The sequence below is a fragment of the Aythya marila genome (assembly GCF_965140915.1).
Source record: "Aythya marila genome assembly, chromosome: 1".
Taxonomy (NCBI): domain Eukaryota; kingdom Metazoa; phylum Chordata; class Aves; order Anseriformes; family Anatidae; genus Aythya; species Aythya marila.
The window spans coordinates 55326876-55350666 of NC_139042.1; the positions used below are offsets into that span (position 1 = coordinate 55326876).

General features: G+C 35.4%; 1 protein-coding gene across 7 annotated transcripts in view; it reads right to left on the reverse strand.

Moving 5' to 3' along the window:
* Window positions 1-23791, reverse strand: part of DOCK9 (dedicator of cytokinesis 9) — a 126306-nt gene that overhangs the window by 64877 nt on the left and 37638 nt on the right. For all 7 annotated transcript variants that reach the window (XM_082767091.1, XM_082767095.1, XM_082767096.1 and 4 more), the window contains exons 3-9: window positions 16465-16554; window positions 14681-14763; window positions 13049-13118; window positions 8838-8933; window positions 8069-8203; window positions 4580-4754; window positions 3283-3350 (exon numbers count right to left, since the gene is read on the reverse strand). In XM_082767091.1, coding sequence (XP_082623217.1) covers window positions 3283-3350; window positions 4580-4754; window positions 8069-8203; window positions 8838-8933; window positions 13049-13118; window positions 14681-14763; window positions 16465-16554 — 717 coding nt within the window. The remainder of the gene's footprint in view (window positions 1-3282; window positions 3351-4579; window positions 4755-8068; window positions 8204-8837; window positions 8934-13048; window positions 13119-14680; window positions 14764-16464; window positions 16555-23791) is intronic.

The window sequence follows — 23791 nt, forward strand, 5'->3', positions numbered from 1 at the left end:
ACTACCACACTGAAAAGTTACTTCTCAGAGCTTGGAGGTAGTACACTGATCCTGCTCAGTATTTGTGGATACCTACCTTTAACAGTAAGAGAAAACTGAAGTAGCACAAATGGAATGTGAAAATTGCTGGTATACATAGGTTATTTTTCCATAAAACCTTGAAAGAATATTGTATGATTTTTTGAGTCAAGGGAGACGAGAAATGGACACATCCCTGAGCCAAAACTAGCAATGTAGTATAGTTGCCATTCTCAAAGTATAGCTAAACAGGGATATAGAGTATTTCATTTGAGGTGGGAGTCTATTTTTGGGTCAGCCTGTACTGGCTAGATGTTACCGACCCAAAATGTTGATCACTGACCATCAGCAGGAAGTGGTCTCCTGCCCACATCTGCTTTGTTAGAGGTTTTAAACTCTAAAGATGTCACCAGCTCTAGTAGCTCAGAACTCTATTTTAGGCTAATAATAAAAATAACTTAAAGGATGCATAACAGAAGAGGAACTTTTGAGGTTTGATTTTGAGCATGGATGGTTTAATTGATTTCATTTACTATGATCTTTACTGCACAGGAGAAAAGACAGCAGTTGCTGTGGAAGACATGACCAAGACAGTCAAAACCAGCAGAGTGTTGGCAGACTTCACTTGTTCAGCAGCTAGCATAATTGAGATGCACATGACTAAACTGTGAGGAAGTGTAAGATGACAAGAAGTTCCTTTGCATGTTTTGGAAAGGGAATGGTCAGCAGCAAGACCTGAAGAGGAAGACCTACTCATACAAGCAAGCCAGAAATTACTTCAGCCCAGATGTATTGAATGGTTTTAGATCTGTGTTTTTTGCACTGAAGACAAGACAAAAATACACATTTTTTGACAGGCAGATTGCTGGGGAGTTGGGCAGAAGTCAAGAACTGAAAATGTATAGTCAGCAACCCTCCCTACAGCCTGGCAGGGACTCTGGAATTCCATTTCCTCAGTGTTACTGGGATAATGCTTTCCTACCACAAGAAGCACTGGGACATGCAATTATTAAGCAGGTACTTGGCCACACTGATTATGATAGTCACATCGTTATTTAAGCCAGAGGTCTAATTAATATATTTATTTTTTTTTTTAAATGAAGATTTTAAAAAAACTACATTCACACTTGGTACAGAGACAGATTCAGCAGAACAGACAGATTCAGCTATGTGTGCATTGAAGTGCACAAACCCATTTTATTTAATCTTATAAATTAACAGCTGTTGACTGGAAAAAGGAAGGCTCAGGTGTACTCACAAGGGTTAAACCTTTCCTGGGAAGACACTTTTTCCCTTATTGTCAGGTGGCTCTAATATCACCCCTGAAGGGATTTCTCTTTCCTCGTAAGATTATAAATTCATCTATTGTGAAAATCTCCTCCCAGAACCAAGAAAAAAATAAAAGAGTAACTATAAACTCATCTAAAAGAAGGCTCAATGCCTTAGAAGTCTTCCACTGGGAAAAACAAAACCAAACAACAAATAACAGCTGAAAAGACAATGCAAGAAAGAACAGAGAACAAAAATCTTCAAAAATAAACAACTTTTATATAAAATAATCAAATCAAAGCACAAGTAATGTACTAATGCAAATGGGGAGAATTTTTCCTGTTCTTCTCTAGGTAAAAAAAAGGCTAGAAAAATGCATTAGAGCAAACAGTAAAGATGAGCTTGAATGGGAAAACCAAACATCTTATTTGGAAAGAAACAAATTTAAATAGGTTGTATCCACAGAAGAAAAAGAGTCAGTGCTTAAAGAGCTGAGGAAAATAACATGCTAGGAAAATATCTAGCCTACAGAGTTGCAGTGCTTCCTATCAAAAGGTTACGGAAACAGGAAGCGGCATTTGTAGTACAAAACTGGCACACGGGTGCCACAGCCCGTAATAAAAGTCCACTCCAAAGGTCATGTGGGATGTAAGTATTCTGATAGCTCCAACTACGAAGAAAGAAAAATCTTACATACAATAAAGACATCTAACTTTATATTTGTTTTGGAAATACCTTTTCCGTGGCCTCACGTTACTATGCTGTTTGGTGCTTACAGCTCTTCCAAGGAAAACTTGATTGTATGCACCACAATCCCAATTCATTTCCAAATGCAGCTGTAGCTGGAGTTAGCATAATAGGTTTTTGTGTGTACGAGCCAAGTTGATTACAAATAGGTTACAGAAAGAAATGTCAGGCAGCCAGTTTGGGTGCTAAAGTCCTGTTAGTGTATAGTGAATCTTCTGATGTGTTAGCTAATAAATAGCATTTGTTTTACTTCCTGCTCTCAGTTTATAAGCTGTACTCCTTCAGGAGTAGTGACTAGGTCAGGCAGACCCTCTGAAAAGAAGAGGGGAGAATTCTAAAGCATGGTCAAGGAGTAAAGCGTCAAGGCTGCAGGCTGTATCACACAAGAAATAGTAAGGAGTCACTATTCTGCTACTTCAATAGAAAAAGGTTACCAGCTCCAGTCCTTTGGTAATTCAGCAAAAACTTCTCCCCTAGAGAACTCACAAAACTTACAACGCACAAGTCACTATTTTAACTGAAATCAAGTCTGCAAATTGGCTGGAGTACAGTTACATTTGTTTTCTATGTATTTCTACTCAATCTTCTTCTATTTCTATTTTGTTTTACTTACTTGGTGTTTTCACTATGCAAAAAATTGAGTATTACAGTTCATATTCAAATAAAACATCAGCTGAACAATCTATCTGCTGTTCTTTGTGGGCAAGCAATAATGGAAAGGTCTACAGATTTCCATCTCAAAGACATGAGCAACTCAGGACTCTAACCACATTTCTACAAAAACAAAACTGAAATGCAAGAACTGCATCAATGCAATAAATATCCACGAATTTGCCAGCTCCTTACAAGCACAAATACATCATCATTGCTATTAAGCTTCTCTACAGTTTTAACCGTAAAGATAAATCTTGAGTATAACTAAATTACTTCTACTGAAGTAGTTAACACCTGTATGCAGTAAAACAACATATGTAAAATACAAACTAATGAAATAAAACTTGCTGCTCTGAGACATGTACATGTGCTTTACATCTTTAAGATCTTTAAGACATCAGCCAGGTTGCTTCCAAAAGCAGAAAATGAGCAAGCTCAATAACCACGACTATCGACAAGAGCTTCCAATCTTTTAAAGTACCACAGACTGACTGGAAGCTGAAAGCCAACACCTTAACTTTACTGAAAGTCCACACAACTAAGTATTATGTTTAGGACTCTATATCCTGAGTAGTCATTCATAATATATATTACCTTGGCAATTTCAGGATAGTAGTTATCAAAGCTACTTGATGAGCTTTCCATTTTGCTTTGTTCATCATCTGCAATTAAAAAAAAAAAAAAAAAAATCAAATAACTACTTACAAATTTCTGTAGCAAAGATATTTCTGATTAGTTTGTTTGTAATTCACATCCCCTCAAAAATAACAACCAACAAACAGGTTGTGGTCAACTCTATAATTTCACTTTGTAAAGATGTAAAGTAGCACTTATTCCTAATCTTACCTAGAAAATAGCTATCAGCTTTAATACCAGTTTTGATACCCGCACTGGAGAAGATGCTCAATGTACAAAATGTATATTAGTCTTTCCATTATGCATTTTAACTTGAACTCAAAATACATTGCCTCTGTTTGTTCAGGTTTCCAGGTCTACTCTCCAATGGCTACTGGAGTTACAAAGCAGCCATTCAGTTAGCTTTAAGAACCATCTTTTGGTTCTAAGGTCAGTTGGGGACCACTGATGACTAAAATGTCCTTCACAAAGCTGCAGGCTTCTCTTTTTCTGATTTGCTTTTGTTGCAAACGTATCATGTTAAGTTCTGACTATCTTTACCAAAAAAAAACATATCGAATTTTAAACTGTAATGATACCTTTTGGTATATAGTGATATTTATAAGCACAGGGACCTATAACCTCTTCCAGGTTCTTCTGGATAAGCATGTCCTTAGTCTGATACCAATTTTCTTCCCCATCCACTTTCAGGACAAAAATTGCAGAAGATGACATACAGACTCTCCTTTTGTCACCCACCTATCAACTGTACTTGCATCACATTGCTTTCAGATGTCTGCCTTACCTATACTTAAAGGGTTCCAATAGCAAAGAAGCAAAAAAAATATATATATCTGTGGTCAAGAAAGTCGTGTGTAAATTTAAATACCTCATTACTATCACAATGTCCCGTTGTTCTATCTACAGTGGACACAGAACAGATTATTCAATTTTCAACATATTTTATGCATTTTAAAAAATAAGTCCCTCCTTGATCTTCTCTTTTTCTTAAACTACCTTGGTCACGATTTTTCATTGTGGGTTCTATTATCTAGACTTCTGAACAGTTCCTTTATTCTATAATGCTGCCCAAAGGGCATAACTCTCATCAGCTCAACAGACAATGAGAAGACCCAGAATGACCAAAGGAAAATAAATTTTAACAACAATATAAAGCCTTTATAAAAACATACAAAATATAAAGCCTTTATTTCTGAATGCACACATATTGACATTGTCAAGTAAGTGTACCAGCATAGCTGGAAACCCTTCTTACCTTCATGAGATTCTCCATTTCTCTTTTCTTGCATTGCAGCCTCGAAGTTAAGCTGAAGGATTTTGTTCAGAGTGTTTATCCATTCTTCCATCTCAATTTCACTGTCTGCAGCTAAAAGGTAACTACTCTTGTCTTGCATCTTGAGCTCAAATGCAAAACGTCTGACTTTATTGTTCTATAATAAAATAAAAGATTTTTTTGACATTTTTACATCTTGTCTACTCATAAATCTAATGATGCTATTCATCTAATACTTTTGTACTTCAAATATTTCAAAGGCACACACTTGGAACAAGTGTATTATTATAATCCTTTTTCCTCTCTGATATTTGACCTTCTGAAGTTATGCATACCACTTCACCAAGTGGAAGTATAAAAAATATTAGCCCATTTTCCCATTCCTCCCATCATTTTGCTCGTCAAGATTTAAAAAAAATCCAAATGTGACAATGAATACGGCATTACAAGTATCAAGTCTTCATGTATCCAGATCACCTGGAAGTGAAATTAACCAAGACCTACTGATAAAAGAGCACGAAACAACATTTGAGTGAGAATCTTTTGCATGCTGCGTTTTTATACCAGAAGTTGTCATAAATAGTCTCAACTCTGAATACACCGATATTACAAAATTTAAATACACATGAAGTTGGGAATCAAGCATTTCTCCTTTGTTCATCAACCATTAATGTCACCTTTTTTCTACGATTTAAGTCAAGGCCTCACAAGTACTACCTGGCTTGACTCACATTCCTGAGAATGAATTCAGAAGTCTCAAATGCCAACAAATGAAAATTCTGCATTATTGTCACAGTAACTAAAAAAACTCTGACAAACTCATTAGTTAAACATTAAAACAAACAACAAGACAGCCTTGATGGTGGTTTTAAGTTAAATTTGATGTCAAATTACATTCTGGTTTTCACCATACTTCAGATGTTTCAATTTACAGAATTAACTACTGCTTGCCAAAGCATTCAGCTTCCTACCAAATGTAAGTTTCTGTTAAAGATATAAAGAAACATGTGGTCTCCAGATCTAAGGCAGCCTTACCAATTGAAGTCAGTTTGTCATTTACTTCCTTACTGTAACCCTTAACTTTCACAGCTGAAATCCTTGACATAGGTGGTGCATCTTACCACTTGTCTGCTTTCACAGATGAGTGAGTTAGTGATTAAGCTATGTATTTATATGGCTGCATACATTATGTGGCTGGACTTTTTTTTATGCGGAGAAGTCTTAACATACCCCCAGACTACAAGAAACACCCCTCACCCCGAAATACTGTCGCACATACTCGGCATTTCCCCTTACAGAAAGGCTGGTGAAGGAGTTTATTCCAACTGCTTTATCTTTAAAAATCTATTCATGAAGCCAGCATTTTTCTGTTCTGTGCACCCTCTGCATTTAAAGAGCAAATAGTCTATGTACTAAATGAACTTAAAACACAAATGAGAAATGTTATAAGAAAGCAGTTGGAACTAATCCTCCCTCACAAAAAAACAAACAAACAAACAAAAAAACTTACTCTGAAACAAATAGTTTGGTTCCTGAGAACAGCAGCTTAGAATTATGTTCACCTTAAAAGAACAACTACTTCCATGCATTCCAAGTCAGACAACTGTAAAATGCAGTGGTGGGACTTTTTTTTTTTTTTTTTTTTATTTTCCTCTTCTATTAAATGGAATTTCAATTTTTGTTGTGTAAAGACCACTTTTTTTTCCGCATGAGATGACACTAGACAATACTCCAGGTCACCAGTGCAGAGTAGATGAGAACATAACATGCATAACACTCATCACCAGTGCTGAGTAGAGGGGAAGCATCACCTCCCTTGAACTGCTGAAAATACTTTGCCTAGTGCAGCCCAGGATACCAATACATTTAGAATCATTCATTTAGGTTGGAAAAGATCTTCCAGATCATCAAGACCAATCATCAACCTGACCTACTGCATACCATCACTAAAGCATGTCCCTTAGTGCCACATCTCCATGTCTCTTAAATACCTCCAGGGATGGGGACTCTTCCATCTCTCCGGACAACATTTTTTTTTTTTTTTTTTTTTTTTTTTTTTTTTTGCATCAAGGACACATTACTTGCTCATGCTCAACCTGGTGTCCAGCAGGACCCCATGTTTTTTTCTGCAGAGCTGCTTTCCAGCTGGGTGATCCCCAGCACGACGTACTAGTGCCTGCGGTTGTTCTTCCCCAGGTGCAGGACTGTACATTTCCCTTTGGTGAAGTGCACCTATTGTGGTTGCACTTCCCTTTGCTGACGGGCCTTTCTATTTGTAACTCTTGGAAATATCAATGCTTTCTGATCACATAAATGAATATTGCATCGCCCTCAATAGTCTATAACAGAGCCACAGGCTGATAACTAGAAACTAGCCATCACCTGGATGAGAAACAAAAAGAGCCTTTTGTTTGTTTGAAACAAGAACAGCCTTGAGATGGGTAATTTATGTTATGAGAGAGAAAGGCACCAAAGCAGAGGAAGCTGTACCAGAAGAGCAGAAGGAAAGATATAAGATTTGGAAAACAAAGACCACAAATGTGTTTATGAACCTTTTTGTTATTGTTGTTGTTTGATTGTTTTAAAAAAACATGAATCAAATTAGTTGACGTGGAATTGGCCAAAACTGCACCCCTAAAGCAAAACAATTTGTGTAAATCTCAATATGCAACTTGCAATATGAAGAAATTTACAAGATTTCCCAAAATATTACAATATTTAGAAAAAAATAATCCTCTGTAAAGCTGTTGTATCTCTGCATAAATCTTTAAAGAACTTTACACTAAGAAATTATATATTATTTAAAAAATACATTTTTACTAAACTTTGCCTATTTCTATCAAAGTTAACAAAGCCCTAAAACCCAAGTTTTTTTTCCAGGTATACTGTGCCTAACAAAACAGTTACATGCTGTACTGTAAATATGTAACAGAATCACAACAGAAAACACTCTTTTCTTTGGCACTTGCTACTGACAAACATTTTACCAAAGCCATTAACTGTTTTAAAAATGAAGAGCACATGAAAGTAATATTGTAAAGGTCAAATGAAAGCATCTGGAAGGGTGACTGAATTTAATACAATTCCCACAACAAAAATCCCACACAAGAAGCTGTGCAAAACATTTTACAGCCCATGTAAGAACAAAATGCAATTGAACTTAACTCTAATTTTATGCAGTCATTACTTTGCCATAATTTATTTTTTGTCTTTGCCTTAAAATTTTGCCCTTAACATTAATACTTGACATCAACTAGTAATTTTTGTTCTTTTCAGATAAATGTTTCGAATTCAGCCTCCTTCAATTCAGAATCTAGTTCACTATTTCTGCAAGACTCACCGTATGTAGTTGTTCCTCTGCATAACAGATTCTTATCTATGTCTGACAAAAGTTACTTGTATTATTTCTTTTAATCCATTTGCTATAAAATACAGAATTAACTGAAAAGCAAGCAAAATAATTATAATTACCTGAACCACTCCCATGCACGAATCTAGAAATATTGATCCTTTGGGTTCTTTTGATATTTTTTCATCTTTGTAGAAATTGAGATTATAGGATCCATCACCAAGTTGGATTAGGTGGAAAAATCTTCTTTTAAATGACTAGTGAAAAGAAAGAAGTAAAGAAAAAGAATTTCAACATTAGTATGTTGACCCAGAACTATTTAGAGTCAGCTAGAGAAAAAAGCTTTTATTTACACATAACCTAAGGGGTATCATTAGGAAACAAGATTGAAATCAGTAAGTTAAAAAGATTTTTTTTTTGGAAAAAAATAACTGAAAAGTCTGCAATACAATTGTATTGTATTATCTGAAAGTATTTTTGATCCACAGGAAGATATTTTCAACAGACTTTACAACATTATGTATAACATATTCAAATATGATACCCAACAAAATCAGTCTAAACTTATTTCTAATTAAAGATGTAATAAAACTAAAGATTTGTATTAGTAGCCCCTTTCCTACTATTAACAAAAGGGTCTGGCTGAGAAGTGCTTTAAAACACTGCTCTTCTCTCACATAATGGATTTTTACTGCCTTTTTTTTTTTTTAATAGGTACTGTGAAGGACAAGAAAGATTTGACAGCTATAAATGATATACAAGCATCTCTCTTCCACCTCATGCTCTTTTTGTTGGAACAAAAGCACATGCAAATGGACTTCCTCAAAAACACGATGAGATTTCAACGTTGGTATTCATTTTTCACCATGCATAGGCCATTCATAAACTTACTCTCATGGTCACACTGATTGCGCTATTCATGTTGCCTTTGTACAGCCATCCTTGTTTTGTTATTCCACCCTTCTGAGATCCAAGAGATGCTGCGTCCTGGAGATGAAGGCAGGGAGGTGGAAAAAAAGTAAAGTTTATCATCACAGACTAAAACCATTACATATATTTGCGTATTTCAGAAGTCATTTTTAAAGATGGAATAGTAACGCTCATAGTATAATGATAATTATGTTCTATTAAATTATATAGCAAATACTGTGAAATTATATAGCAAATATTTCAGCTAGGACCAAGGATGTGAGATTAACCTCATTTAATTTAATACAACTTGGCCAGTAAGAGAGGCTTTCTCCATCACCAGCAGGATGATCCAATTAGATGGCTAAATATTAAATATTGATCCAATTAGATGGCTAAATATTAAATATTTAGAGAGCTGAACATTAGACAAGATAAATTCTAAATTCTCTGGGAAGGGAAGACAGAAAACTCAGAGTGTTTATTTATTTATTTACATTCTAGTCTCCCTGTGCACTAATTTTTACTGATTTCTATTATCAGATTTGGATAAACTCGTGCTTATCCAAAACTTCAATCAAGATTTCTCAACCCTTTTTGTTTTATATGTATTACCTCTAAGACATTACTTTAAGAATTTAAAGAAAACTGTCTTGAAATGGATCTGTTCTTATGTCAGAATCAAAACTTTCTAAGGCAAGTAAGACCAAACTCAGCAGTAATGGCAAGTTAAAAAAAAAAAAAAAAAAAAAAAAAAAAAAAAAAAACACACAGCAGATTCAGTGCATGTATCCTACATGACACTGCCTGTATACCACTTCCATATACCAGTTCATGGAATTTGGAAACTACATCCAACGTCATAGCATGTTAACACCTACTAAAAAGCAGTACCCCACTATTAAAACTGATCAAAATGACAGATCTACAACTTCCACGTAATAAATATTAAATCACCTATTAATGCAATCATTAACAGCAGTAGCATATAACTTTACCATTTTTTTCAGTTGAGGTAACCCATTCTGACACAACAAAAACATTAAGTAGACTTAGAGAAAGCATTTCAACCATGTAAAAGAGAAATACTCTTGACAATTAATCATCCAAATCTTCAAAATTAGCCATCTAGTTGGAAAAAAACCACACACACAAAACTTCCCTCAACTACTTTTCCTAATTCCTTTTCTCAGTTATGAAGACAAAATACAACAGAAAGTAATTACATATGGGTGACAGTCATTAGTTCAACAGCTGAACCAAATTTTGAATAATATTAATTAGTTTCTGGAATTAAATCAAGGAACATTCTGTAAGAAGTCCCTAGCTAATTTATTTACAGCTTATTTGTTCTGTCTAGCTTGCATATTCATATGCATATGAGAACTTCAAAAAAAACCCTGCAAACAGAAGGCAAAATTTGTGTCAATCTGTTCCTTCAAATATTCTAGTCAGCTTGCAAGAAAATGAGGTAAAGCAAGGCTGACACGGTCACCAACTTTCAGAACACTTGACAGATGCCCTAGAAGCAAAGAACCAAAATAGCAAATTTTCATATGCCCCCATGAGTCTCACTATCCAAGCAGTGCAGTCTGCGTGTTTCCAATTGGAAAGTCATTACCCCCACACACACTCTGGTCTCCATTACCTAGGTAATTTTTCTTGTACCATATAAAGATGACAACTCCAGACGGTGGGTTTCGAACTATGATTCTCTACCTACACTGGTTAAGGGTTATCCCTAAAGAAAGGATGGTTTTAAAACCACCCTTACAAGTCCAAGGTGACGGGTTGGTGATGAGTTATTGGCAGAAGTTGGTTCTGGACAAGAAGTTATGTAATTATGAAACTACATTTTTTCTGTGGTTCCATAAACCACAGACAGGACCATAAATATGACAAGAATTCCTTCATTACATGTATTAACAAAAGCTTAGATTTATCTCTGTTAAGACCTTGCAATTCATAGCCTCTACCAAATTGCATGATACTTTCTAACACTAAAACTGAGCATCATTTGAGCCTCTCTACTTACACCATTGCCATCAGGCAGAATCCTTGCCTACAGAGCCAAAAAGCTATTGAATTTATCCAGCCTACCATCTGTTAATACAAAGGAACACAGAGTCCATAGCCATTAACACACAACTTTTACACGGAAAACATACTTCCTGTTTCCAACCGGTAAGTTAATTTCCTTTTTTATTATTATTATTGCTGCTGCACATTATGCTTCGCTTTTAGAAAAAAAAAATTATCTTTCCCACAAACTGTGCTCCAAAATTTATTCCTACAGCAACTGTTTCAATAAAAACAGCTCCTGATCTTGAACCTCCACCCCTGGCTGACTTAAAAATTCCATTTATGAATATCAACTTGATGGCCTGATAGCACGAATTACTTTCGGAAAGGTAGTTCTCCCCTTTTTAATACTGTGAGATTTAGTTTAATCTTTGTGTGTTTTTCCTTCAAGTTTAATCACTTGGAGCTTTTTGGTTTTTATCATTCTCTTAATAAATCTTCTTAAAAAAAACGCACAAAAAACACCTTTTTATATAAGATCTGCACATATGTTTTTTGGCAAACAAAGATGCTAGTATTTGAAAGAAAAGCCTCTTCACTTTTTTAGATTAGATTAAAACATACGAAACAATTCGACAGTTTTTAACAAGCAGGGTATTCTTCCCTTGAGGAAACAATTTGTTTCCCCCATCCCCATCCTATTCCCATTAAGCTCCCTCCTCTTCCTAACATGTGGTGTGATTTTTTTTTCTTCTGTTTATATGTTCAGTTCCTCAGCAAAGAGTAGCAGAACTCTTCTTCAGTGACTGTAGCTCTGGAAGAGATGACGTTACTGCCTGCTGTAACAGGAAATCGGACAGAATGAAATAGGAAGTCTCTTCCACTCACATTTCCTAGTAAAAGAAAAAAGCTTACCACCTGGCAATAGCCAAGCTATATTATTGCAGTGTTTAACTAACTGTAGCCATAAGCTTTTTTCCCAATAACAATCACAGTCAATTCTATCTCCATTATTTTTTTCCACGTTTAACTCACTGTTTTGTAAAACAATTCTGTTGTTGGAAATATTATCACATTAAATAATGACAAGACTTTTAATTTTCAGTATAACAGAAAACATAACTATTTCCACCATACAAATAGAAAAATTTGCATACATTACATGAAATTACTTGTCTGTCCAAATATTACAGTGCACATTAATAGCAACGTTGGAAAAAAATGGCATCCTGAGACTGTTCAGAGATTTACTTATTCAGACACGCTCCTTGGACTACTTTTTTCCCCACATTTAATCTGGGAAAACTTGTAAGGAACTACTTTTATTTCATACACAGCAGTTCTAAATACAAGGAATTTATAAACAAAGTAATTGTTATGGGCAAAGCTACAAAAAGCATTTTATTTATTTATTTTCTGTGATGTAAGGGTTCAAGTACTCATACGGAAGGAAAGTACTGGCTTTTAACAACTTCGTGTTTGAACAGGGTGTGGTAAAAACTCAATAACACAAATAACAGAAGCAGTTATTGAAAAAAAGTCTTTGACATTCAAGACATCATTGAAAATTGCTTGAGACCATATTTGACTGGTTTCCCTAGGCCAGTGACAAAAAAAGGAAAGCAATTAAGAGTTTTATCAAACTTTATTTTCACTTTTTCAGATTTTCTGGAGTCATCCTACATTCAAATTTATATCAAATTTTAATTCATATGCTAACTCTAATTTTAACTGTACACTATACTGCCATGTGTTCTTAAGTGTGTGTACTTTCATGTTGGAACAGATTCACTTATGATTTTACTCAGCTTTGCAACTTAAACTACATAAAATATTTCTCTAAACATGGCCATCTACAAGGAAACAGTATAAAATCAGATAGACCTTATGAAATTTCAAAGCTTGTTCTTCAGCACTGTTAAAAAATTCTTCAGTTTCAGCATCTGTCAACACTTGCTTTACTCATATGACAGATCTAAGGAATACAACGCTATTTCAAAGGTGATAGGTACAAGTTGCTTTTTTGTTTTGTTTTGCTTTTTTTACCCTCCAAATCAGACTGTTTAATCATCAGTTGTCACATCAACACTTAACCCAACTTTAACCTCTCCTTTCTGCAAACATCCTTTACTGAGAGCAGGAGAAAGCAAGGAATTAATTTGTTATCTCACCTCATCTTTATCTGCTTCTTCATCCACTTCATATAAATGCACTGGAAGCTTCTCCGGTTTTGTCCCTTTACTAGGAAAGAAAAGGCTTATAAAATACTAGATATTTCATGATTGGTTACATATTTCATATTGCAAAAAGAAAGATGTTTTTTTATCTAGCTGAGGAGGAAAAAGTACAAGAATAACTGGCTAAAAACATACTTTTCATGAAATCTCTCTCATCCAGTAATTTTGCTCATTTGTGTATCTGGTCACAGTCCTTCTATTGTCCTGCTTGTCACTGTCCTTTTGACTAACTGAAGAGAACCAAATACCTTCTTGTTCACTGCACTCCTAATATCTTAGGTGCAATAACTGATACCCATAACAAACTGCAATGCAAATGGTTATCTAGACTTAGGAAGGACATAACATATGGCAGCAGAAGCAATGTTGGGTTTTTGTTTGTTTTTTTAAGTTGCTTCTAAAATGTTGCTTTTAAATTGACAAATCAAAGACAAACAGTGTAAGCTCCTCCTTCTGATTCTCCCTCCCCACCTCTATCAGAAAACTACAGTGCCTTCCAGAATGTGAAGAAAGAAGTGTAGAAGACTACAGAAGACTGTAGAAGATTATGTAGGAGACACATCTGTATTACGTGCCATAAATACAGCAAAGCTTTTCACCAATGGGAATAGTATGTCTTAGGGAAATCAAGTCTCATTCTTCACATGAATTTTAAACAAAACTTGTTCCAACAAATTCTAAAGCTGTTATGCACTACCAATACAAACATAAAAATGAATACCAAACATCCATGCTATAGCAAAACCAAATTTGATTAAATATGTACTGAGAACCTAATGTTATCAATGTCAGAATTTTATTATCATTATTATTATTGATGAAGGTATATTTCATCTGCAATTATACTTTTCTCCAGGAATTTCTCAGAACGATGCACATAACATCGAAGTTCATTGCACCTAAAAAACAGGAGTTGGTGCTGTATTGCATGTCTGTAACCAGGAGGAGCATACGCACTTTAAAAAGAGCTAATCCATTTTAAACTGTACTTCATTAAATGCAACTTTCAAGATGGGAAAAAAAAAACAAACAAACATGATTCCAGAAAAGCCATGTTCACCTTTTTACTCAGATTTCCAGATAAACCTAGATAAACACTGACTGCTTGTTTGGGTATACAGCATATTCGTACAACACTCGGAAATAACTGCATCCACCTTTCTCAGTTAGTATTCTATAAATATTTGTCTGTTAGGTTCTATTTCCTAAGCTTCTAAAGAGAGCTCTAAGAGCTGCCTTTGAAGCTACAAAAACAAAGATATCACCATTTAAGTTTGATCAAAACATTACCGTTTTAGTTCTGACATTTATTTTAAATTGTCCACGATACAAATTCATGCTTCAGCCTCCCTATGAGTAAGGCAACGTTCCTAAGGTATCTTCCCAGAAAATGGTTAACAAGACCTTATCCCTTCCGTATCAGTTCCACCCTAGAAACCATCATCTCTACTACTAAACAGTGGTATAGCATATTTCAAAGCACATATTGCATGAATTAATACATTTCTGTGGTAAATACATTGATATCAAAGTTCCTTGCATTATACCAGTGGATAACATACATACTTTGGAAGCTGTCGAAATTCTGCTGAGTAATCTTCATATCTATAGTTAACAACGTGCCAGTCTGAATTGTAGGTTTTGATGCACTATTTCAATGGAAACCAAATATCAGCATTAATTGGAAGAGAATTAACTGTAAAAACAGCATTCACTAGATGCACACACCAAAATCCTCCTCAGATACAACTGTTATGAACTACTCTGATTACACATTGATCTCCAAAAATTCTGTACACCTCCCTTCTTTTGTGATACTGTTCAGTGCCATAAAGCTTTTCGTAACACGTGATGTTTCGATAGGACGTTATCATATAGATGTGTATCATACAAAAGCAGAAAATGGTGAGTGTATTCAGCATCTGGATTCACCATCCTCAGTTGTCTGAAAAGTTAAAGCAGCATTTCACTGCAGCTGGAAATGTGACCGAACTTCTAAAAACTTCAGCATTAAAATACACATGCATTATTAAAACAGAATATTACATTTTACATTTAGGCTTCTAGCATTAGTTTGCTTAGCATGCTCTCTAGCATAAAGCACACATTTAAGTGCAGTTATGCTTGCAGCTGTTGAAAAGCAATAGCTCTGGACTAGAACACAGGAAATACCATTTTACTCCACCCATATTGCTACAACATAAAAGTACTGATTTATCTTGGCTTTGACTGAAGTAACATAAAACTGACAAGATCTGTTGTCAGAAGTCCTGTGGTAAAACATTTTCTGTTTTACAGAAATAGACTTATGTGCACACGAACACAGTATTTAATACTTCAAGAATACTTTTCTTTATATTCTTGTCTTTATATTTCAAAGTACAAAGTTAATATTTGCCAAGCAATTGTTTCTGCAGAAACTCATTGAACTTCTTGAATTACCTACATCATTGCTCCCTCCTTGTCTACCACCTCCAAATTTATCTTCGAGTTGTTTAGGTTAGGTATTAAGGCTATCTATCAATCACTGTGGAGAAATCACTTCAAGGTTTGAGATAGATTCAGCTATTTGAAGCTCCATTAGTTTTCCTGATATTACAACAGACACTTACTTGCTTCAGATGTTAAAACATCACCTTGAAGTATATCGGTTAAAAAAACAGCAGATAAAGGCAAAAAAAAATTAAACCTTTTAATCTTAAAGGCTTAAACAAGACACTAAAGATAATGTGGTATCACAGGCAGAACCAAGGGGATGTCAACACAAGAAAGCAGTTAAGAGACACTAAGTTTGAGAATGTTTCTTCTACACGTAGCATAGAAATCGAGCAGAGAGGATGAGTTTTGACCTCTACAAGTGTTAATGTTATGAATACTTCTGTTCCAGAAAACTACAAGATTATTATGAGCAAACTAAGAATGACTAGGACAAAACACGTTAACAGAAAAAATAGCCACACTGATTCATTGAGATTCACTATTGCTATCGATACTATGTATGTAAATCACCCATATTCATCTGGGAAAGCCAAAAGCATGAAGTGTAAGAGGAGGTGGAGAGAGAAGCATCCTCAAAATCAGTTCCACAAACAGTATCATTCACAGCTATCCACTAATTCTTCCTTTCCAGCCACTGAAGGAAAAAAAATACTAGTTTTCCCTAGAAATTTTCTTTCCCTTGAGAAAACTAAACATAACTACATCTCAAAGCAAAGCCTTGAGAACTAGGTTGCAATATTTTGTAATTTTTCAGGGTTTTATTTGTTTCTTAAATAACAAATAAAGCAGAAGAAATACACTTCAGTTATAACCCTGCTATTACACACAGCCATGTAAAATTCCAACATTACCTCCGTTACAAATAAGCTTTGAGCTTCTTTCTCCGCATTTTCAGGAACCGTTGAATGAATGTATCGACTCTGACGTTTCAGTAATGCTGTCTGATAAACAACAGAAAAAAAATAATGAAACCCTCAATTTAAAGATGATAAAATATGGCAACACTCAGTTATATCACTATAGCTGGGACAGAAGCTCAGCAGAAAACATCCTGTGAATACAGTACTGGAGAACAGACACTAATGACAATTTGCTTTCATTCAAACATGAGCAGCTTTATTCTCTCAGAAGAATTCTTTTCAGCCAGATTAAGATGACAACATTGGAATCAGGAAGAATTAGATGCCATTGAAAAAAAAAAAAAAAAAGTGTTTTCCTCTAATTTGGTACCATTGCCAAGAAAATAGTAGTAAAAATAATTCCCCCTTGACAGCATAACTTCACTATTTTGAATGCAGATATTAGAGTGGTGCTGTTGCTACATATGAATACTATTACTCCAGAAAAGCAACAATTCATACCAAAACAAGAAGAACAGTTCAACTGCAGATTTCAGGGGGCAAAAACATGAGACTTGTATTGTTCAGCTGAAGGTGAGAAAGATGGCCTTGATCCCTGGATATCCTCCTGTCTACCAAAGGATGCTTACTAAGTAAGAACTCGCTCCCATTCCATGCCAAAGTTGAGAGAAGCAAAGGAAGGCTGACAGACTGCAGGAAATCTCACTGTGACTGTGAATTGCTGCTCCTAAGACCAATACCAAAGCAAGCCTTAGGCACTTTCAACTCCTATATGAAAGATAAAAACCTCACAGAATCTTCTGGAACTGCACAATAGAAATGATTTTGTACCATGTGGAAAGTGTTAGGAAAAAAAATGTCAGATTAGGTCAGAGATGGACAAGGCGTTTCCACAGCCTGGGCCTGGAAGGGGGTGTGATCACTCGCTTGCTACCTACGCTCCACACACTGCAACACCAGGAATGACCAGAGAAGAGTGTGACAAGAAAAATCTCCACATACAGATGGTCAAAAAGAAAGGAGACGTGGCAGTACATTATCTTAACTTGTCCCTGTTGAGAGACTGATCTATAAGGGGATTGTTGTTACAAAGGCCCACCCCATTAGCTGGGGGAGGCTTTTGAGGTTAGGATATTCAAGTACAGTAAAGTTTTGAAGGAGGAGAACTTCTCCTGTTCTTGTGGTCAAGTCATTCATCTAGTCCAGAACTCTGTTGAAAAGTGACTTGAGAAGTGACAGTGTTAATTGTTTAAGTGTGAGAGGTAAGGAGGTATTAAAAGCAAAACACCACAAAATAACAACAAAAATTATAAAAAACACCTCATGGATCAAATAAATCATAAAACAGAGTTAAAAAAAAAAAAAAAAAAAAACCTGCAAGAAGATATTTCTGTATATAGTAACAGCATTCAAGCATTTAAGAATTTAATGTTCCAAATTATAGAAACATGTTCCTTATCAAGAAAACATGCTTTTTAAAGCCACATAAACTTTAAAATATTTGTTTTCACTGACATTGGAAAATAAAGCCAGGCTCAATTTTATTCCTTTATTTTGGAATCAAATACAAAATCTTACTCTGGTTTTACATTAGCAGGTGTTCATCATATTAAATAATCATGAACTCCCTAACTATACCCAAGTGTGATTCCTTTGGTTTTTCAGTATTAGGTTAAAAAGTGATTTTGATCATCCATCATCTGTAATAGAAGTTTGCAGATAAAGCTCAATTTGCTGGCAGTCAGAAGATCAAACTGCTGTTTCTCTTAAAATACGCCAGTGGTGCTGAGAAAAATGTAAAAAATAAATAAATAAATAAAAATAAAAATCTCATATATCCATGGCATGAATGCATACGCTTTCCCCCTCACACACATTTGAAATCAGGCCAAAAACATGGGGATAGATACATGACCCTCAATCTCAAGTCACTTTCAGGCTCATTCACTGAATTGAAACAAATCTAAGATGTAGAAATGTTATGTATCTTTTAAAAATCTGGAAGAGAGGCTGAACGTCCAAAGTGGGGCTGGGGGGAGAACAGCAGGCAACATTTAGTTTGTCAAATTCACACATGTTATTAATTGACATCATGCATGCATGCTGCCTCTTTGTCAAGTCATCCTGCAGCTGCAATAATTCATCAGAGAGCCAGGAAATGCACCAAGTGAAGATATCTTTATTTAGAGCAAACTCCTAAAAATCACTACTAAAGCAACAGAACAACGCTTTCAGATACAACCATGTATATAGTACAATCCAGAAGAAAAACCAGGAAGGACTACAAATTTTCCCTCACAAATCCATTGGTAGAACTGTTTTGTACAAATGAAATGCTGTACAACTATCCGCTAGTGAGCTAGAGCATTACTTTGGATTCAGGAACACATAACCCATTTGAAATTAGATTCTCCATATTGTGTATCTCAGGCTAGAAGGTGTTTTCATGTTCTTGACAGTTTAGCTGTGTTTCTGACACATAGGCTAAAAAATTACACTTTTACTAATATTAAAATCTGGCATGTGATTTGCTGAGTCATTTTAGTCCTCTTTCCCCATTCTTTATGGGAAATAGCAAGATGTTCTTTAAGACTAAAGATGTTTTCAGGTGGCACTAAAGATCTGCCAAAAGACAGCCAAAGATTTTGTAGCAGGGTGTCTTTAACATAATGTGTCCTTAAGCATTTACAATGAACATAATAACGTGCAGCAACCGTGACCCTTTTTCCAGGCCACAGTTTATACAGAAGTCATTGTTACAAAGTGTAAGTCAACAGAATTCAGTCTTCAATTTTATCAAGATGAGAAGTGTAAGTGGATTTTTCATATACAAAGCATTTTCATATCTTGAATGAGGTTTTTAAATATATATATATATATATAAAATAAATCACACACAAAGAAGTAGCTCTCAAAATTAATCACTGCATTCTGAGGAATAAGGTGTCAACACCTATATTTCTGTAGCAAAAAATAAGGCAGGTCTTAAATTACCAGCTTTCTCTGGTACACCAGGTATCTTATGATCTGTTTCTGAGCAATTCTGCACTGGACAACAGGTCCCACATGCAGATATTTCCTCATGTAGGTAGATGTAGGTGGGACAGAAGCCAGCCAACACAACATTTTTCAAGTCCATTTGGCCCATCTGGAGGCCAACCAGACATGCCCGAGAGCCCTATTTTTTTGTTATCCCTTAGCTTTTATCTTTCTTCCTCCTGTGTTTTTAACATAGCTGTTACATATTCTTCTCTCCACTTTGAAGGTGGCTAAGTACTTGAGGCTAGCTGATAAAGTTCTCTTCTCTGTAAATTGGACAGTCTGCCTAGTGACAGTATTGCTATTCTATGCAAGTCTCAGCAGCTAGAGCAAACCGAAAAAGCACAAAGTATCACTGCTGATATATCACTTTTATACTGCAAAGTATAATAGCTGCGATGTAGAGAGAGAATGTAGTGGAGGATATCAATAGCATACTGCATCTTGCTGGCAAAATAAGGGCTATGCAAAATGCAGGAGAAATGGGAAAAAGATTACAGGATAACAACTCAACAGTCACTTACCCACACATTCCCATACACTTTGGATGATGTTTTATGGAGGCAAATCCTCAAGAAGTAGTGACAGAAACCATTTTAAAAGATAGTCAATTGAAAAGATGGCATGCTGCCTCTTGGATCATGCCCTTAGAGCTATTAGGTGTCAGAAGAGACTTGCATGGGGAATGTCAAGTGCTATAGTAATTTCTAAGGTAAATTGAACTCTGCATTTAGGCTACTTAGCTAAGGACTCAAGGAAAAACATAGAACAGATTTTAAAAGAAAGTTAGTGAAATTTCTTTGAACACTTCAAAAATAATTATTATGTTTTGACCAGTTTGTGCTCTCTCTAAAATGCAGACTCTACTTAAATATGATAAATTTTTTTTGCTTGTTCCTTCTACTCAAGACATGCCTTCCATTAGAATCCTAGGCTTACTTCTATTTCTGTAAAGCTGGCATGATACCTATTTCCAGAGCTACTTAACTCGTATTAACTAAAAGTCAAGAGCTCTACGTGAAAGTGTTCTAAATCCACATGACTCAAACCCAAAGGGAACAAAGGTGAAACAACAGCTAAACTAGGCTCCAAAACGCCTTCAAAAATAACAATGACTTTGTAATGCCATCATTGAGTAGGAATGTACCCATGTTGGACTTCCTGCAAGTAAACTTATTCTGTATTGAGATAAATCTTTACTGAAAGAATGGAGATTGTACTCGGAAGGTGCATATTTTGAAACAAAAATGTTTAGGTATAAGGTGTCTTATTGCAAAGTAATCACTAGTAACAGTTTTGGGTTAAGGTTTCTTTTAATTACCTACCATGCAGTTAAGCATCACCAAATCCATAATTATTGAGCTGTCAATGTGATTCCTGGAGGTAGTCTATTTTAAACTAATGCTACTTAGTCAAGAAACTATTTCATTATTTACTAATTTAGTGAAATGCAAGTGACTTGGATTAACATAATAAGCCATGAAAAGGCACAAAATTCAATATAAGAGTACCCAATGGACCTGCAATAGACTCTTGCTGGGAGGCAAGTATCTAGAAGGGTGACTGAGTGACTGACAGCAATGCAACTGAGATTAGTAAGAGATGAATAGGCAAATTTCCAAGGAGGGGGAGAAGTGGCTCTATCATCTTAATACAACAAACACATTATATGGAGGCCACAGTGAAAATTAAACAAAAAGTAGCTAGAAATTAACAGTGTGCAAAGCACAAAGGTACCACAAGGTTGATGAGAACAAGTTAGGGAGAAACCTGATTGGGGATTCCAATGCAGAAAACTCAGAACTTGAGCTTGTGAAAAGCAACTGGAACGATCTTGAAATGGTAAGTTAAAAATGACACAATATGTGGAGAGAAAGTTGCTGATGAAGAGGTCTTTTAGAAACCAGAGGAAAAGCAAAGCTTGCTGTTGTTTGAATATGATAACACTAGGGAAATGTAGAAACTCAAAAAGTTTTTTAAAAAATTACAATCCTAATTTGAATAGAAAGATCAACATGAAGCAAGACAAAAAAAAAAATCACTTTTCTGAAAAGTAAATGAGCTGCTACCATATATATATTCACATACACACACACAAATATGTATGTATGTAAAATAGGAACGAAAAAACAGGATTCATAACCTCAGCCAACCAAATTTAGGATGATGGCAAATGCATTTAAGTGTAATACTGGAAAGTTTCATGTAACTAGATCAATTGGCTGAAGACCAATCTTTGAACCTTTGTCAGTTTTCCCAAAGCAGAGCATTTTCTGCTCCATCCGTGCTCACATATTTCTTTGGCAGTAGCTGAGTAGCTGGGGGGGAGGTAAGAGCTATTTCTATCTGTGTTTGGAGAACAGTCACAGCTGAACACAAACAGGTGAATTACTGGTTTTGGTTTCACCACCCCCATCCCCTTTTTTCTTCCTCACTAGGGGAATAACTTTCACTGGGAGAAAGACAGAAGAGCAAGCAATACATGGTCCAAAGAAGCCTGCCACTGTGCAAGCTTTCTGGTTTCCAATACAGACTTGAAGTTCTCATCAGATCTCCTTTACTACCTAACATCTCTGATGTGGTAAGAGTTCAAAAACTGAATGTGGTACTGGCAATGAATTCAGAACTAGATATTAAGCGAGTCTTACAATGTGGCAGGAAAACTCTTAACCAAAACTCAAAGACAATGCAACTAGAAGCTGCTAGAATCAAGGCAGGTCGACTCTGTTATAATGCCCAGATAACTGATAGGTAGAAAACTATTCTGTAATTTACTTGAGGAGAACTAACAATAAGGTAATTACTTAATAAATTGGCAATAAGAATCAAAATAGCAACGTGAACATAGTTAACATAAGTTAACATCAGTTGCACATATACCAAACACATTTGAAACCTGTAGCTAGCAACCAAAAAAAAGAGAAAAAGGTACAAAAATATCTTATCCAATCATTATTTGTTACGAAATCCTAGCAGCAGTTAAAGGGCAAGTTGTTGTTATGAACTGTATGGAAAACGTCTATTAAATTATATTTTGGTTAACTAAAGGCATTAAATGAAAAAATGTTATAGAAATTAAGCATGAACACTCGTCTCTAATTTCTCCCCCAATAATCTCCACTTTAACACAAATTCAACAGTGTTATCAATCCACCTCCAGGAAACATGACTTCTGTACTCTACTAAAAGCTGCAGAAGTGGTATCCAGCTGCTGCAGAGTATTAGGAGAGATTTTCTGTGCCTTTTTAAGTGCTAGTTTTAGGGCAATGCTGGTAACAAAACAACCTTACTCAGTGTCTCAGAAATTATTAGGGCTTGGCTTCCTTTTTAGGCAAGTGGTTATTAGATTGTAATCAGTTTAACCTAAGCACGAGGAAAAAACTTTGCAAAAATAAGATCAGAATGTTGTAAGAGGAAATGGCTTGAACAGGTTTTTAAACAATGGTAGGAGCTTCCACCTATAAGCTGTTCAAAACACACATTGAGGCAGTTCTAAATACTGTAACTCATTGTATTGAATTCATCTTATAGGGGCGAGGGCAACATCAGGCATTTGAGTTGAGGCTTACCAAGAGCTGCCCATGCATTGTGTAACAGCAACGAGTCAGGAAAGAGGAAGTAGAAAATAGTTGAAGTAGAATGGCAAATGCAGGAAACATGCCTTCAGTTCAATGATTACAATTATATTGGCAACCATAACAAGATTAAAGGTTTCAAAAGTGTAAATATGATTATGGTAACCTGCACAGGGTTAAAAGGTGTAAATTGCTAAAGCATAAATAAGCATATAAGAAGTTTCTGTTCTGACAGTAATTTCTTAATGTATCGATTGATAGATTTAAATTCATCATGTATTGTTGAAAACAGCCTAGATTGCTCAAACTGTTATTGGAGAGTCAAACGTGCAATAAAAATGTTCAGAGAAACAGTTTGAGTCAGCACATCTTAGGAGGAAATATTTGACAGAAAAATAATAAAATCTGACAGTATAAACCAGTCTTCATATGTAACAAGTGCAAAATGAGACTGCCAAAAACTTTATAGGGGAAACCTAGAAGATGTGTTCAGATTATTATACTTCTGAGGGATAAAGAAACAAGAAATCTGACTTTAGGCATCATTTTAGGTAATTTTACCTAAAAGAAATTATTCTATGTAATACACATTTCAGTGACAGCCCTGATAAATACCTGACCACAGGACCCAAACAGAAGCATAATGAGAGACATTAGTTTGTGAATAAAATTCGGTCATGCCCTTTAAAGGAGCAGATTGAGGA